Raw genomic sequence first — 16,900 nt, 5'->3', positions numbered from 1 at the left:
AATAGGAGAAATAACCATGAAGTAAAAAAACTCGGAGCGAATGACAAAATACAAAGACTTGCAAAGAAAAGTAAAATGACTGTGGCAAAATAAAGATAGTACCAATACCGGTAGTCCTGAACTTACAACAGTTCATTTAGTGATCACGCCAAGTGCCGTCCTTGAAAAAAGTGACCTATGACCAATTTTCATACTTAACAACCATTGTAGCATCCCTATGGTCACATGATTTATTATTCAGATGCTTGGTAACTGATTCATATTTATGATAGCTGCAGTATCCCGAGGGCCTGTGATCAGCCTTTTCAATCTTTTGACAGGCAAAGTCAATGGGGAAAAGAGATTCACTTAACAACTGTGTTATTAATTTAATAACTGCAGTGATCCACTTAACAAACCTGGCAAGAAAAGTTGTAAAATAGGGCAAAGCTCGCTTAACCAATTTCTCACCTAACAACATACTGTAAATTTTGGGCTCCATTGTGGTCGTAACTTGAGGACTACCTGTAGTATGCTAGGAGCCTCAGGTGAAATCTCAAAGCTTCTGGAGCATCGCTTGAACATAGTTGTCATTGACAAAATCACCCTCGGTCAATTGCAAAAAATTGCTTTATTTGGAAAAACTTACATCCTGCAATGATACTTTTTAACAATATCAGACATCTGACTCTGCCACATTCTTGGGAAGGATTAAATGGGTTGATAAAAATGCCAAATGCCAAATTTAAACATCTGGCTGACTGTGTGACCAATCATAATGATCTGGCCTGATTTTCAAACTCTTAACTGTCTTATTGAATCATACGCACAGGCAACTACAAGAGGAAGTGTCAAATGATGAAATGTGCACTGAAACCATGCAATGAATACTTTACCCCTTGCATCTTGTCCTACAAGAAAGCTAAATACATACTATCTATCCTTCCATGCCTGCCAGGATTCAGTACTGCTGGGAAAGACAGTGGACTCCATTCCTGCCTATTTAAAACGTTTCTCTCGCATTGCAAAAGGAAGGACATCATGCTAAATGGCCATTGCCTTAAAAAAAGGAGGGGGGGCAGAGTGATTGGAAGTCATAAATTATTTTGTGCTCCCAGTACAGGTAGTCCTTGACTTACGACCACAATTGAGCCCCAAACTTCCATCCCTAAATGGATTTTGCCTCATTTTATGACCTTTCTTGCCACATTTGTTCAGTGAATCACTGCAGTTAAGTTAGTGACACTCTTATTCCGTGAATCTGGCTCCTCCATTGACTTTGTTAGAGGGGCGCAAAAGGGGATCTCAGGACACGGCAACCGTCATCAATTTGAGTTCAGTTGCCAAGCGTCTGAATTTTGATCACGTGAAGGTGGGGACGCTACAACAATATGTAATTGTGAAAAACCGTCCTAAGTCACTTTTTTCAGTGCGGTTGTAACTTTGAACCGTCACTAAATGAACTGGTGCATGTCAGGACTACCAGGACAGGGGGTTTCAGAAAACAGCGGCCAGGAAAGAGGCAAGGCCGTCACTGCCCCATAGCAATCCAAGGCTCAGTCTTGATGAGAAATACCGACCCCGAGGAGCTGCCTCAACTTCCAATGGCGCCCCACGGTCACGTGTCCAGGGGGCACGCGCCATAGAAGTGCCCTTCGGCTGCCCTCGGGAGTGAGGGGCGGCCTCGGGCCCGGCCAGCAGTTCTTCTCCTCGCCGCTGTCTCGCTCGTTGCCTCCAAATGTTCTCCTCCATGGTCTTCCTGCTGGAGACGCCGGGCCAAAGCGCGGCTCTTCGTTCTGGACCAGAGCGTGTCGCTCCAGACCTCCTGCAGGATGAAGTCCGACTCGCGCTCCCGACTCCGCACCGTCCCTTCAGGGCGCCTTTGCCGCCAACCGGTTGGCTCTGGTCCACCTTCTCGCTCTCTCTTCCTCCGCACCCGATACTGCGGGAGCTCCCACGGCGGCGCAGAGGGCCGAAAGCACTGGGGTCGTCGTGGGAAGAGACGCCGGGCCCGCCCCGCTGTTTCGGCCGCCGCTCTTTCTCCCCCTGGCGGAGGCGACTTTCGGGGAAGCAGAGGCGAGTACTGTTAACAGCTCCTTAAGCAACGCGTGGTTAGGAGCGGTGCGGGGGCTCGCGAATGTAACGTCGTTTTCATGGTAACGTTAGAGAAAGGGCCTGCTGTTGCATTCTTCTAAGACAGGGGTGTCCAAACTTGGGAACGTTTAAGACTTGTGGACTGCAACTCCCAGAATTCCCCAGCCAGCCATGCTGGCTGGGGAATTCTGGGAGTTGAAGTCCACAAGTCTTAAACGTTCCCAAGTTTGGACACCCCTGTTCTAAGAGGTTTTGTAGCCTTCCGCTCCAGTCTGCAAGTGGATTAATTGGCAGTTTCCTATCCAAGTAAGAACAAGGCATAACTCGGCTGACGTTTGTGAATCAGATAAAATTGGGCTACTACCTGCCCCCATCTTAGCTTTAGCTGAATTTGATGGGCAGTTTTCAGGTTCTCAGACTGAGTCTCCTCTCTGTCTTATTGGGGAAGAGTTCTGATTTTCGTGGCAAAGAATTATTATTTTAGTGCTTGGTTAAAACTTGCAGTAATGTTATCCCCTTGAGTGCCATATTCTGATTCTTATAATTTTAGATACTGCGCCATATTTTGGGTGGGGCCCTTCTCCATGTGTGGGATGTTGGGACTGCAGCAGTTTGTAAATGAGATAAATACATTTGCTTGCTTGCGATCTGCTTCCTTTCTGCCCACCAGAATGCAACCAGAGCTGACCTTGCCATTTTTCAATAGCTTGGAAGGGCCCTCCTGACTATTGAACAAGACACTTCTACTGCCATTGGGTGCCACTGCCATCAACTCTGGTGACCCAATCTGAGCCTGTTTGGGAATTTTGTTACTCTTGACTAGTTGCAGCAGGCAGCAGTGGAATCCAGCCATGTCCTGGAAAATCCAGACCAATACTTACTCTGCCACCACAAAAGAATCTTTAAAGCAGCTTTTAAAATGCAGGTATTAAAAAAAATATTCAGATCCAGAAAATGTCACCTACAAGAATCAACCATTCCCACCCTCAGATCTACTCCAGAATGATAAAAAAGTTCAGTGGAACTTATTTCCAGAGGTGTGTATAGCATTGCTTTCTTGAAACATCTAAGAGTATCCTAAAGACATTACAGACCTTAATAATGGCTGGACTATTTAAATACTTTAAAGCTATTAAATGAATTAATCGTCTCTGCATAATCATGAGTTTGTGTGTTCTTTCTGAAGATATATATTACTGCAATTAACTTTACTGCGGTGACTGCTTGCACAGATGAATTTTATCATATAATTGCTCTGCTTCACAGATTTTATAAGGTCTTATGGTCAGAATGTTTCTTGCTACAAAATGTATTTTTATTGGTTATGTGCCATCAGATACTTTTCAATTGTTAATGATAGCATAGAATTTCTCCATGACAATCCGTCCCCAACTTGGTCTTCAGGTCTCCCAATGGTACGCTCATTGCTCCATTGTCTATCTGCTTTGCTGCTGATCATCCTTTCCTCCTTCCTTTCCCACTATTGGAGCCAGGTCTTTGCATCATTTGTCCAAAGTAGGATAATTTGAGCCTGGTCATTTGTGCCTCCAATGAGTTGGTTTGATTTATTTGATGATCCATTGTTTTTTTTGGTTGTCCATGGTAGTCCCAGGAGTCTTCTCCAACATCACATGCTACAAAATATGGGATCATATGTGCAGTGCCAGAATACTTTCCCCCCTGTATATTCTTTTACTTCCAAAGTGTGTTTGGAGGAAAAGATGGAATGCTTGCAAAAGTATTTCAGGTAGTATCACTAGGAACTATCCACTTGAAAGCAACATTTGTCTCTTGATAATATGAGATAAAAATCTTGCCACATGAGGGCATTCTTAAACCAATGTCCCAAACTTTTTCATTCATTCTAGTGCTGAGTTATTACCAAAGTCGAAAAACCAGCTAATAGGAAGCAGAGAGCTCTTCAGGTTTAAGGCGTTAGCAATTTCAGTGTTCTGTCTACATGGCCCACTTAAAAACCATTGCTTCACTCTTTCCACATATGTTTTTTTTATCATGATTGCAAGACCCATTGCTTTAACTCTCTTTAATTCTGTTTCTAATGCTTAGAAAATAAACAAAGTGCCCCAAAACTTTCCCTATTGTCCAATTTCTGCTCTCATCTCAACTAAGAAAAAGCTATTTTTACATAAATGTTTTGACCTCAATAAATTGTTTCTTAGAACACCTGTTTGGAATGAAGGCCTTGCATGGGCTTTGTGTCAATTTGGCATTTTTGTTTCATGCTTTCAGGAAAAACTACATTGAACAAAAAAAAACCTACTGTACAACGCAGCTTCTCACTATTACTTCTCAGTACATTCTTGGGTTGTTCTTTCAGGGAGGAAGGGAATGGGGGTCAATGAAACAGTTTCTACTTACTCTGAATTGAGCCTGGTCATTTGTGCCTCCAATGAGTTGGTTTGATTTATTTGATGATCCATTGTTTTTTTGGCTGTCTAGAAGTGGTACAATATGAGACTATAAAAAACAGAAGCCTGTTTTTCAGTCAAGAGTATCAAGTATCATTATTTCAAGCTAATATGTATAATTTTTGTATCGTCGTTATTTCAGCTCTGCCTAAACTACTCAGGATTAATGGGCATTGTGCATTTAAATTAAATTATAGCATTCTCTCCAATTGTACTGAAGGAGCCCAAAGTGTTTTTCGGTTCCATACATGTCAGCTTTACTCAAGGTACTTGAATGTAAGGAACTGTAAATGTCATGTGACAAAATGCATTGGAATAACAGACATTCCAGAAGATTTTTGTTCTGATGTAAATTATGTTGGAATTCTACCTGCTCTTTTTAGAGGAAGCCTTGCTGTGAAGAAAGCAGGAAACTCCACTCCCTGAAGATATAGAGGCAAGGAAGAAGCCACAAAGACCCCTTTTCCTTCTTTTTCCAGGATTACCAGACCGAGCATCAGTCTGGACTGTCACCCTTAATGGATTGGCCAGACTAATTATAAGCATATGCACATACGTATGCACCTGCATGCATTCATCGGTAGGTCCACGGTGTTAAATGGTGAACATGATCAGGCTATTATAGACCACCCCTTTCCCCATGCCTATGCTGTGTGTCTCACACACACGAAAAGAGGGTGAGGCTTCAATAACCTGAGCCCTTTCAGCATAGTTGTTGACTTCTCCCTGCTCCATTGACAACCCCAATACCCATGGTAAGCAACATGACACATTGCAGAAAATGAGTAAGAAACAATAAGCCAGACTGCAGCCTGTTATAACCTTAAACCAAAAATACTTTCTAAGTTGTGGGAAAATGAAACTTCAGAAGATACGATATTATTTTCACACCATCTGTCATTTGTGTATCACGAAAGCATCAGCCTCTCCTGATTATCCATGATAATTATCTGTAGAACATTTGCCAAATGTGGTGCAAATTTACAAAATGAGGGACATCTGTGACAACAGCAAGTCCATAGAGATTTCAACAACAAATGTGTATTGGTAGACAATAAATACACATGCACATGCAGTGACAATGGCAGGGGAACCACAAGAATGGAAACCAATAAAGAAAAGATGGGGCTGTGAATGGATAAGGGAGAGCTGTGTCAAACCAAGCGTTGTTTTTCTTCTCCTCCGGGCTGTTCTGGGAAGCTGGAAGGCTTCCCACTCTTGTGGAGTGCAAAGGAATGAAGTTTTGCTTGGGCTACTCCAAGCAAAATGCCCAAATATAGACATTTCTCTGGGCTTCAGAGAAATAACTCAGCTGCCTTGGACTCAGTCGAGTCTTCAGTTTTTGCAGTGTTGGCCAGGAACCCAGTGATCTGGCAGTGAGGGAAAAGCTACTTCCCTCTGGCACAATGCCCCACACACTTAGACAACATGGAGGATTCATGTTTGTATGCAAACAGCAATGTTCCACTCCAGTGGTTTTTCTTAAAATTCTATGCACAGAACAACTTATAACCATCAGTGCTCATCTTCTGAGGAGGTACACCAAAAGTCCCCTATCCTAATCAGTTTGCTTTTGTGATTTGCTCATGAACTGCAATTTCTGCAGGGATGTAAGGAATTCTCCTACTTCATCTTTTCTGTAACAATATCCTCTGCAAACACTTATTATACTGTTCATACATAAAGTTTCTACTTTTTAATTCTAATGCTAGCATTAATGGTATTGTGGCTAAATTTTGAGCAGCTTTAAAATTAAGTTAAAAGGCATCATCAAATCCCGAGTTCCAGGTTATTATACTTTTGCATCTTCTTTTTTTTAAAGACCTAAATAATTTATCCCAATCAAAACCCATGCATATAAAATTCTATACTCTGGTTAGTAGTTAGAGCAACCTTTTTTCTTCAGGTTTTAGAGCCAAAATGATCCAGGGAATGGAAAATATAAAATAAGAAATCTGGCTTCAGTGACCAGAACAATCATAACCATATTACCCATTGTGAAATAGCTATAATTGTAAACAGTTGGAAAATGATTCCATTGAAGGGTTTTAAGCACACTTTGTGTGTGTGTGGTGTGTGTGTGTGTGTGTGTGTGTATCCAGCTCACACATCAATCAAGTTTGCACTTTCTGTACAAACTAACACATCTGAAGGATTTCACAGTCTCTGGGCCCAAAATGTTTCATTACTCACAATCGAGGACATTTTGTGAGCTTTATTAATGAAAGTGCAGGTAATTTTATACATAATGCAAAATTCAAGAGAACACAGAGTTGAAAATGACAACAATGTCTGCATTTTGAGATCACATGCTCGGATGGTTTTTCTCTTGGTTTTCTTTTTCCCTCCATTATTTTTGCAAATGTGATGAAAATATACCTTTCTCTTCAGCAAGCATACCTTTCCCCCATCCTCTGCCTTTTAAAAGATCATTGAAGGGTACATAACATCTCTTCAGATATTTCACAAATGTGAGTAAGAACTGCTTGTCTCTGTTCATTTGGTCAGAACAAGAAGGCCTTTGCTAAATTGCCATGATCTCCATAAGTTAGCCTGGTCATTCTGCTTGGAGATGATGGGAAATAGGAACCAAGATATCTGGATATGTAAACCACTTGTTTTTGAAAATACAGAGACATGCAACCTGGGAGAGGGAACTGTATTTTTGTGAATAGCTATGAATTCTTACTGCTTTTTATCAGGCTGCTGAGATTTCTTCAGTGCTTTCCTTATTTGGAAAGAAGATGAAAACGTGTAATTGCGTACCCTTGCACACAGCCCTGCCTTATCTTAATTCAGATACACTTTGGCATTTTGTGTGAGCCATGAAACGTGGCTCCAAGAGAATTAGATTTTTCTGTTCATTTATATATTAATCTCTTAAAGTAACTTAAATGCAAAAATATGTTTTAATTTACAGCCCAAGCCAGAAATTAATTGAATTCAATACTTGAATTTAGATATAGGAAATTATTGAGGAAGCTAAATGTTTTGCTGATGGAGTTGCTCTTTCATGGGGAATTTTTTTTTAAAAAAAATAGTCCCTTTAATATTGTTGTCTATTACATTCTTCTTCAGGTCAAGTATTTGGTTCTCCTTGTCCAGTTCATGCTGTGTATGGTATCTACTTCATTCAAAGCTGACCCCACAAACCTGATATCTTTTAGAAGTGTTGGGCTACAGCATCATATTTAGCATGACCAATGAATGGGGGATGTGTACAGAAGAGCCAGATAGGGGGAAGACAATGAGGAAAAAACATACTACTTCTTGAGACTGAAAACAGATTCAACAATCTTCTGAAAGCATTGCTGTCATTCCTCTACTATAACAGAAATGGAAGGGACCTTAGAGGTTTCCTAGTCCAACCCCCTGCCCCATATCATTTCAAACAAGTGGTTGTCCAATCTCTTCTTAAAAACTTCCAGCAATGGAGCACCCACAACTTCTGAAGGCAAGCCATTGCACTGATTAATTGTCAGGAAATTTCTCCTTATTTCTAGGTTGGTTGATTAGTTTCCATCCATTGCTTCTCATTCTGCCTTCAGGTGCTTTGGAGAATATTCTCAGGATCACTTCATACGTTCCATTTGTGCTTTATCTGCCATGTCAAAACGACTTACTGGTGACTGACTTCAGTGTTCTGTCAGCATCCCATTCATACCCTGATATTATGGATATTCCCTTCATCAGGACTCATACACCCATGTGATCCAACCACAGTGTGATGCTAAATAGCCACATATTACCAGAAAGTATTTGACAGCTATTATGCTAAAAATATAATTCATGAAACGGGGATTCATTTGGAGGGAAAGAAGACCAAGATTGCAAGGAAAGGAAGCTGATTCAGAGTAGCTGGAGTACATAGCATTCTCAAAGTCCACATAACATGGCTTATTGATGGACATTTCAAAAACAATGTCTCTTCCTTGAGAGTGTTTCTTTCCACAAATCAGCATAGTTTTAAAAAGTATTACAAAAACCTTCTGGTCCCCAAATGTATTCCCATGTCTACAGTAAACAAATGTCTTGACAGATATTTGATACGTTCTTGTAAGTTATGGCCCACTGGATTAGGCTCAAACGGATTGTTTGCCCCAAGCCCTAAAGATGCTCCTGAATTTTTCAAATTTGAGTTTCCAAAGTTCAGCTGATTATATAGGTGGACTGCTTGTCTTTTTCATTACTTCCCACTGACAGCTAAGCTTGTTCTTTTTCTCTTACATGAATATAAGTCTTGTAAATTCTAAAATGAATTGGGAATTACTTCAGAAGTAGAAACAGCAGAGCCCCCGACCCAGCAATAATGCAGTCCATTCAGCTGCCTTTGCTTACGGCTACACCATGGCACCATGACAAGTCTTTAGCAATCAAATGTGGCGCACACACCCATTTCTTTCCACCAAAAAAGCCATGGCCTATAAGAACCTGTGTTTGCTTTTTGCTATCAGAGAAATGGAATCCTTGAAATCACAGAGACATTGAACAATGAGTTTTGTCTCCGTGATTTCTCCCCCACCCTCCTGCTTCAGTACCCAGGCAAAACAGAACATGACATTGCCATTTCAATCCGGCAGCAATGGGCATAATTGTGACATAGCTCCATTTAGAGTCTTCTCGTACCGACAGTATGCGGGACACCTTCTCATGCTGCTCCTGCTCCAGTGTAGCTCTTTAGATGTTCCTAGTGGCAAGCGATTGCAGTGTTGCTGCCTGGGATACGATGAGATAAGCAGAGATACCCCAAATTCAGACTTCTTCAAGGGTGATCACATTTGCCCCTTTAGTTTCTGAGCTCCCACAAGGAAAAACTAGACAAAAATCCCAAATATACCATATCTGCAGATCCTTCTTTTCAGGACAAAAACAAGTTTTGTTATTAAAAAGGACTAAAAATAAATATCACTTCTTCCTGATAACAATGCCTTTTGGCAATCCATCTAATTCTTGTAGCCAAATTAATCCCACAGAGAACACAGTTCATCTGGGACTAACACAGGGCGGGCTGTTGCTCTGTTGCGTTCTTCTCATGTAAACAGTCACCCGAGAGACAAACTCAGTGATTCAGCCTTGGCAATCTCCACTGTCCAAGATTCCACTCCCTACTATTGAAGTAACTTGGGGACCTCCACCTGCCAAAATAAGACATGAACTTAGTACAAATTCTCAATTTAGAGGCATCTAATGGAGATCCAAATAGAAATTCAAGGTTACAGCAGTTCATCAGACAAACAAACATGCTAATATCCCCTCTTTCATTCTCTTCCATCATCCCTTTCATCTTCATTATTAAAAAGCACAGCCTAATTCAGATTAGTCCTAAAATAGCTTTGTCAAAAAGAGTTTGTCTGTTGAGAATGGTGTTTTTAAAGGCAGATGCTAAAAAATCTTGACATCATGTCTCAATCGCCATCTGTCTTATCTCCAGAAGATAGTGATGTCTGAAGCGATGATCTTAATCAGTGGGTAAACACAAGTGGTTTTAGCTATCCATCTTTCCACAGAATTGCTAAATGGAGGCCTTTTGAAACTCCAACAGGAGATGAAGTGTTTTTTCTGGTGGGACCAGTCTATCAAGGCAATCTGGTCTACCCAATTATGGGACGGAACATACTACTTCCGCTTTCGCCTTTCAGCCCCAATCCAGGAGCTTTTGTAAGCAGTCGCTTTCACAACAAACTATTTTTGAGTTGAATTTTATGTTTACCAACAAAGAAATAAAGGGAAACTAGTATAGATCTATTTCAAACTATTTAGATCTCACCAGCTATCCATAGTCTTCTGGGATTTGAACTCAGAAGGGTATGGCTAGCTGATGAGAGCTAAATAACTTGAAATAGATCTATACTAGTCTCCCTTTATTTTTTTGTTGGTAAACATAAAATCCAAAAGGAGATGTTAGTAAATACCTAAGGAATGTAGCCCTTGCAGAAATGATGGAGAAATACTCCAATCATTAGACACAGAAATGTGAGGTGACTATCTGCAAGTAAGCATTAAAATAACTAGCATTATCAAGGCGGTAGCTTTATTGAACCTAGCAATAACCGTCAATGCTGCATCCCAGCATGACCATCCGTCTCTTGATTCACATGCAGCAATAAGCCATTATTTCTTTTAACTGGCTTGTTGAAATATGGCCAGAGGTATATATAGCGCTATGCATAAAATATGGAGTATAAACTACAAGGTTCAGTCAATGTGTACTTTATAGCTTAGTGCTGTAATGATGTACCTTTTTCAACTGCTTCTTGTTGATAGAGCGAATGGCAGCCAGAAGTTGATCTCTGGAATTCTTCTCCTGAGGAGGAAGTGCTTTGTCTACCATCTTCCTCTGAGTGGCCGGAGAAAGGGACAAGCGTAGGTTTTCATTAATCAAGGGAGGAGCAGGTGGAGGGGCTAGAGGTGGGGGTGGGGGAGGAGGAGCATCTGGGGTGCCAGATTTCTTAGCAGGAGCTTTAGGGGAAGACCATGGGGAGGTTTTGGGGGATGGTTTTGGAGAAATCTTTGGTGAGCCAGCTGGCAAGCATCCTGCCTTTGGCACCTCAAGGAAGTCCTTCTTCTCCATCTTTCCCTGGGCCTGTTTCTGCTCTTGTAAGCGTTTCTGTCTCTGTTTGTCCATATTCCTGCTTAGTAGGTTTGTGACCGTCATGCGTGGTCCAGCTAATTCAAAATGGTAGCCCAGTTTCAGCAGTGTGGTGTTCTCTTTCAGCAACTTTGCTATCTCCATCTCGGTCTTCCCTCCACAAATATGTCTCTGATTGTGAAAGCGCAGCTCCGTCAGAGTGTTGTTTTGCAGCAGTGCACGAAAGATGGCCAGGATCCCTTTGCCTGTGATATGATTGGAATCTAGGTTTATGCTTGTCAGGGTCTTATTGGACTTTAGCATGATGGCAATGGCAAATGCAACATGATCGTCAGCATGCGTGTTGGTCAGGGCAAAGACCTTGACCACCGTGTTGAATTCCAAGGCCTCAGCAAAGCGTACCAGGATCTCATTGTTGATGCAGTCAGAATTGTTGACGTTAACTTCTACCAACTCTGGGTCATTATTCTTGATCTTTTCCAAGGCTTCATCAAAGATGCTGGTGGCTTCATCCTCCTTGCTCTGGCTTGAAGAACTGTCTGCAGATTTAGAGGGGCTGCTATCAGGAGGCTCTTGAATCATGTCCTCTTGCTCTAAAACTGGGACATTTGTCTCTGGAATTCCTTTACTATCCTTCAAGACTTTCTCTTTGTTGTCAATCTTTGAGCCTGGCTTTGTAGTTGAACTTATTTCTCCTGCTTTGGTGGGTTCTTTTTTATCTTCTCTCTTTGAGACTGGCTTTAAAGCTGATCTTTTTTCTCCTATTTTTTCACATTCTTTTTTATCTTCAGTCTTTCTGTCCCACCCAGTCCCTCTCTTATATTCTGCTGCCTTCTCTTCTCTTCCTTTATCGTCTACTGACCTGCTCTTTAGCAGTTTACCCCTTTCTTCCCCTCTCACTTGGCCTGTTACACGTTTATCTGCCGCCATGGATTTTTCTTTCTCTTTGGAAAACCTTTTTTCATCCTTACTGGTTTTCTCTTTGGCTTGTCCCAATTTGTTACTGCTGTCTGTTTCATCTTTTCCCTTCTGATTTGCTTTCTGGACCTGTTCTTCTTTTTTCTCTTCCTTTATCAAATCAGGAGTTCTACTTTTTTTCTGATCTCTGCTGTAAGGCTCCTTACGTTTGTCTTCAAGAATCTTTGCCTCTTTCTTCTTCTCTGTTGCCTTTGCTTCCTTGTGAATGTGGAGAACAACAAAAAAAACTTGGTAAGAAAGAATAATTGTATGCATGTCATCTTGAGCTCACAGAAAAAAAACAAGATATAAATGCAGGAATAAACATTTAGTAGAATAAAAACCAGCAGTCAGTCAATGAAACCAGAGAAAATATTATTGCCACTTCCAAATATTAATTAAATCTAGTTATTTAGATGCCTAGCTAAAATAAAAACTGAATACAGCAGTGGTGGTGTTAGTACAGAGTGTCACAGAAGAAGTCTAGGATTGATAGTTATTGGGCAAACTGTACCAGTTATTGCAGTTGGGATGCTTTATGCTGAAGTTCGACTGAGTTATTAATTGGGAGAAAGGTAGAAGTTGGTACAAACTTACAACCATGTTTAGCAACCATTTGAAATTGCAACAGCACTTTAAAAAGTGTCTTATGTCCTCACAGTTATAACCATCACAACATCCCCACAGTCACATGATTAAAATTTAGATGCTTCCCAACTGGCATGTATTTGTCAATGGTTGCGGAGTCATGTGACTGCCATTTGAGACCTTCCCAGCTGCCTTCCTACAAGCAGAGGCAACGAGGGAAGCTGGATTTGCTGAACGATCGCATGATTCACTTAGCCTCAATGATTCGCTTAACAACCGTAGCAAAAAAATGTCATCAAATTGGGCATGATTTGCCTAACAATTCCTTGTTTAGCAGCAGAGATTCTGGGCCCAATTGTTGTTGTAAGTCAAGGACTACCTGTATAAATATGATGGATACTAGATGCTAAGATACTGAGGCATGATATTTAAAAAAGAGGCAGGGTCATGGAATAAAACCATATTCTTAGAAGGGGAAAACTACATGGAGATGACTTTTGAAACTGATATGCTGGTGGTGGTAGGGGTTCATGAAGATTACCTTTGTAAATTATTCTGCTTAACCAGGTTAGTTTCAGATAAAATGCTTGGGGACCATCTTTTCTTCAGTACATTGATGGATTTAATTTAGCATCCCTGAAATGCTGCTCAAATTCATACTGTAATTTTCCTGAGAGTGCAGAAGCAGCGTTTGATGGCTATGATATATTTTGACTATGGTTTCTGGGATGAACCATATTGTTGGTCTCATTTCACCTTTTATGCTTTTATACTGATTTCATTGTACCATTTTAGGGTTACGTTCCCCAATTCATTTTCATTATCAAATACTTTATCTATGTCGTACACTACTGTACTCCTTTTAATTAATATTCTGGTTGCTTATTTTTAGGAAATGATTTGTTGTTTAGAATAAGAGACTCATCAATATATCCCAGTTTATTTCATTTTCTGCAGGGATTTTCTTTAAAACTGCATTCAGCTTGTATGTGTAAATAGTTGCCACAATCATAACACAGCTCGTTTTGACTTGTTATTCTCTGTCTACATGCTATTGCCAAGTTTATTCACATTTGTTTTAATTTCCGACTAAAGCTCTATACTGTAACTTTAGCAGTAGTTTCCATGGATACTGTAGCAGTTTGCTGCTCTTTTAAAAATTAAATGTCCTGAAAATCTTAGATTTGCTGTGTTTTTTAAATGTTTCTTTCAGAATTCCACAAAACAGTTGATCATTTAGCCCTTCATCAAATATGTCATGTTCAGAAATATTTAAACTTCAGCTGCCTATTCCCCCCCCCCCTTTTTTTGCTTGCAGATATGAAGATTAAAATGATTTACAATCAGTAAGTTTGGGACTAAATATTCCTGCATTGTTTTTATTATTTCTGCAAAGCTGAATTGCAACTGTTTTTTGCAGGGCAGTTCTGAATAAGCTATCAGTATATATTCTATTTGTCATAGCAATAAATAAAACAGCTTTTTCCCCAGAAACTTCTTCTTCTGCCTAAAAAAAAGTACAATTCTCTTTCTTAAAATGTCATCTATGACACCACCATGCAAAATAGTCTTCTCCAGATTGAACCATCCTGCTGTGATCTTTTCTCATTGTCTTTACTCACTGTAACCATATAAGTCAGGGGTGTCCAAACTTGGCAACTTTAAGACTTGTGGACTGGCAGAGCTGGCTGGGGAATTCTGGAAGTTGAAGTCCACAAGTCTTAAAGTTGCCAAGTTTGGACACCCCTGATATAAGTGTTATTCTTCCTGTCTGTCTGTTTATTGTTTTGCTACTCTTCCTCCCATTATAAAGTAAGAATTAAAAGGCTTTTGTTTTACAATCTTACATCGTCAATCACTATTGTGTTATTGATCACACAACTGATCAATCACACAGTTGATCAAACTATACTCATTAGACTTAGCACTCACTAGGCTTTCTGCTGCTTTTCTGAAACCTCTAGAACAGTGTTTCTCAATATTGGTTCTTAGCAATTTGAAAAAAAATTGCTAATATTTGGACTTCAACTCCCAGAATCCCCCTTTCTGGCTAGGAAATTCCAGGAGTCCAAGTCCAGACAACTTAAAGAAATTGGCAAGGCTGAGAAATACTGTCCTAGAGGAACTAACCAGTGAATCTGCAATAATTGCAAGACATACAGGCAACCACAGACAATCAAGCATCAGTGGATGATCATGGACACAATACATTGCAGAAATGATATATTTAGAGTTGAAAGGTACTCCGCACCATTTGCAAAAAACATACTCTCCAAAATTACATAATTATTTACGCTGAAAATTTCGCTGATTTAGAGAATATTTTGTGGGCATTCCAAGATTAATCTTGGTATATATTTTCTGCAACAGTAACTAAATAAATAAGAACGTAACCAGAAACTGAGTATTTCAACTGAGGAAGCCCCTTGGTTCATTTACTGTTAAATTTTAATTTTGCATCTCTGATTTTAGATTCGATATAACTGAGGAAATGCAGCTGCGCAAGCTGTGTTCTATTTTGAGCCTTAGACCAAACTACTTGGGCATAAGGTACCCTCTCAAATGAGCATAATGTTCCACAACCAGAAAGAGCTGGGCCAAAATAAATAATTGGCATCAGACTAGAATGTTGTGACTAATTGGCAGCGTGTTTTAAAATTGGAAGACTAACATGTGGATCACCTGCCAAAGACTTTAGGGCAGGGGTGTCCAAACTTGACAACTTTAAGACTTGTGGACTTCAACTCCCAGAATTCCCCAGCCAGCAGAGCTGGCTGGGGAATTCTGGGAGTTGAAGTCCACAAGTCTTAAAGTTGCCAAGTTTGGACACCCCTGCTTTAGGGGATCAAGCAGCATCGCTATCAAACTCTGGAGCCTTTGGAGCCGACTGCTTTACCTTGTTCATTGGTATTACTGCCTGCACTTTCAGCTTTTTACAATGACATCCAGAATTGTGAGGAGAAGCACAATTAAACACACAATATGCATCCTTTCTCTGAACAGTTTTATAAGTGGATCTCCCCGCACTCCCGTCCCCCCCAAAAGGAAATGAATAGACAAAGTAGAAAATGAGGTTAGCCAGTTTGATAAATGGGAATTGAGTCTGCCACTAGAATTGCGGATCCAATCTGGGCCGGTCACCAGGATCAGAGGTTTAGTCTTCCAAACTTTTAGACTTGTGCTGTAGCCTATTCTCATGAGGATGGGCTCCAGCACATCTTCAAAAGCTCTGAAGACTAGACCAGAGATTTGATCTTCTGGGGTTCATGAGGATGGGCTTCAGTAGAAGTCCACAAGCTTGGAAGACTGAAGCTCTGGGAGCTGTGATCCTGCAACATTATGCTGGAACATATATGTTTGCCTTCATTTACTAGAATTACAGCAGTCACTCTAATATCAGCTGCTTTGGATTACATAATATCGCTTCATTCCATTTGTTTGTTAAATAATGCTGGGAAGGTGGCAAGTGCTTCTCAGAATACTTGTTCATCAGTGTATAATACGACTGAAAATGCAAGTTGAATAACTGAGAATTAAGAAAAATCGCCACAACTCTATAATCTTTTATAAAGACATTTTCCTCACCATTTATTTATTGCATATTGCAGTGGTTCTGACACAATTAACCTTTCCCCCAATATTGAATCATTCCTTTACATCCAGACTTTTATACAAGTGTCTCATTGCAGTCCCAAACTGGACTCACAAAGAAGCAATTATACATTGCTCTGTGACCCTCAGGATTTGCCCAAATTAACCCCCTGGGCTTAATTATCTCCTGTTTAAGAACCATTGGCATATTGTATTCATATTCCTGCAAAAGTAACTGTGCTGCTTAAAGAATGTTAAACAAAAACTAAAAGGGTGGCAGAGGCAGTTGGAAAACAGAGGAATGTTCAAACTTGTCAGTGTTGTGTAGATCCAATGAAATTCCATGAACCAGGCATATAAATTACACAATAAAGAGATATACATAAGAACCATTGTTTTGTTAAGAGAATCCGCAAATAAAGTACAAAGACTATTTTCCATTTATGAACTTAAATTATGTTTTTCTATTTCTGCTGAAAATTAGACAGAACTCTAATGAGACAGTTGTTTGGAATGGATTAAGTCAAATTCTTCTCTGGTCAATAAACTTGTCCTTTGGAGTTGAATCACGATGTATTAAACACAACTTCTAGTTGTCCATTCCCATGTAAGAATAGCTTAGCTAAAATATCAGACTTTAATCCCCCAAGCTTATATGGATTTTCATTTTTGG

At 40.2% G+C, this 16,900-nt stretch overlaps 1 protein-coding gene across 1 annotated transcript in view; it reads right to left on the bottom strand.

Moving 5' to 3' along the window:
- Positions 1-6,706: 6,706 nt before the first annotated feature.
- The window catches only part of LMOD1 (leiomodin 1), a 29,551-nt gene continuing 19,357 nt past the window's right edge, over positions 6,707-16,900 (bottom strand). The window contains exons 2-3 of the mRNA XM_081947565.1: positions 10,741-12,267; positions 6,707-9,637 (exon numbers count right to left, since the gene is read on the bottom strand). Coding sequence (XP_081803691.1) covers positions 9,611-9,637; positions 10,741-12,267 — 1,554 coding nt within the window. The 3' untranslated portion in view covers positions 6,707-9,610. The remainder of the gene's footprint in view (positions 9,638-10,740; positions 12,268-16,900) is intronic.

The sequence above is a fragment of the Natrix helvetica genome (assembly GCF_964273705.1).
Source record: "Natrix helvetica genome assembly, chromosome: 3".
In the NCBI taxonomy this organism is placed as follows: Eukaryota; Metazoa; Chordata; class Lepidosauria; order Squamata; family Natricidae; genus Natrix; species Natrix helvetica.
The sequence above is the reverse complement of the archived record's forward strand: the minus strand, read 5'-3'. Positions and strand labels throughout refer to the sequence as shown.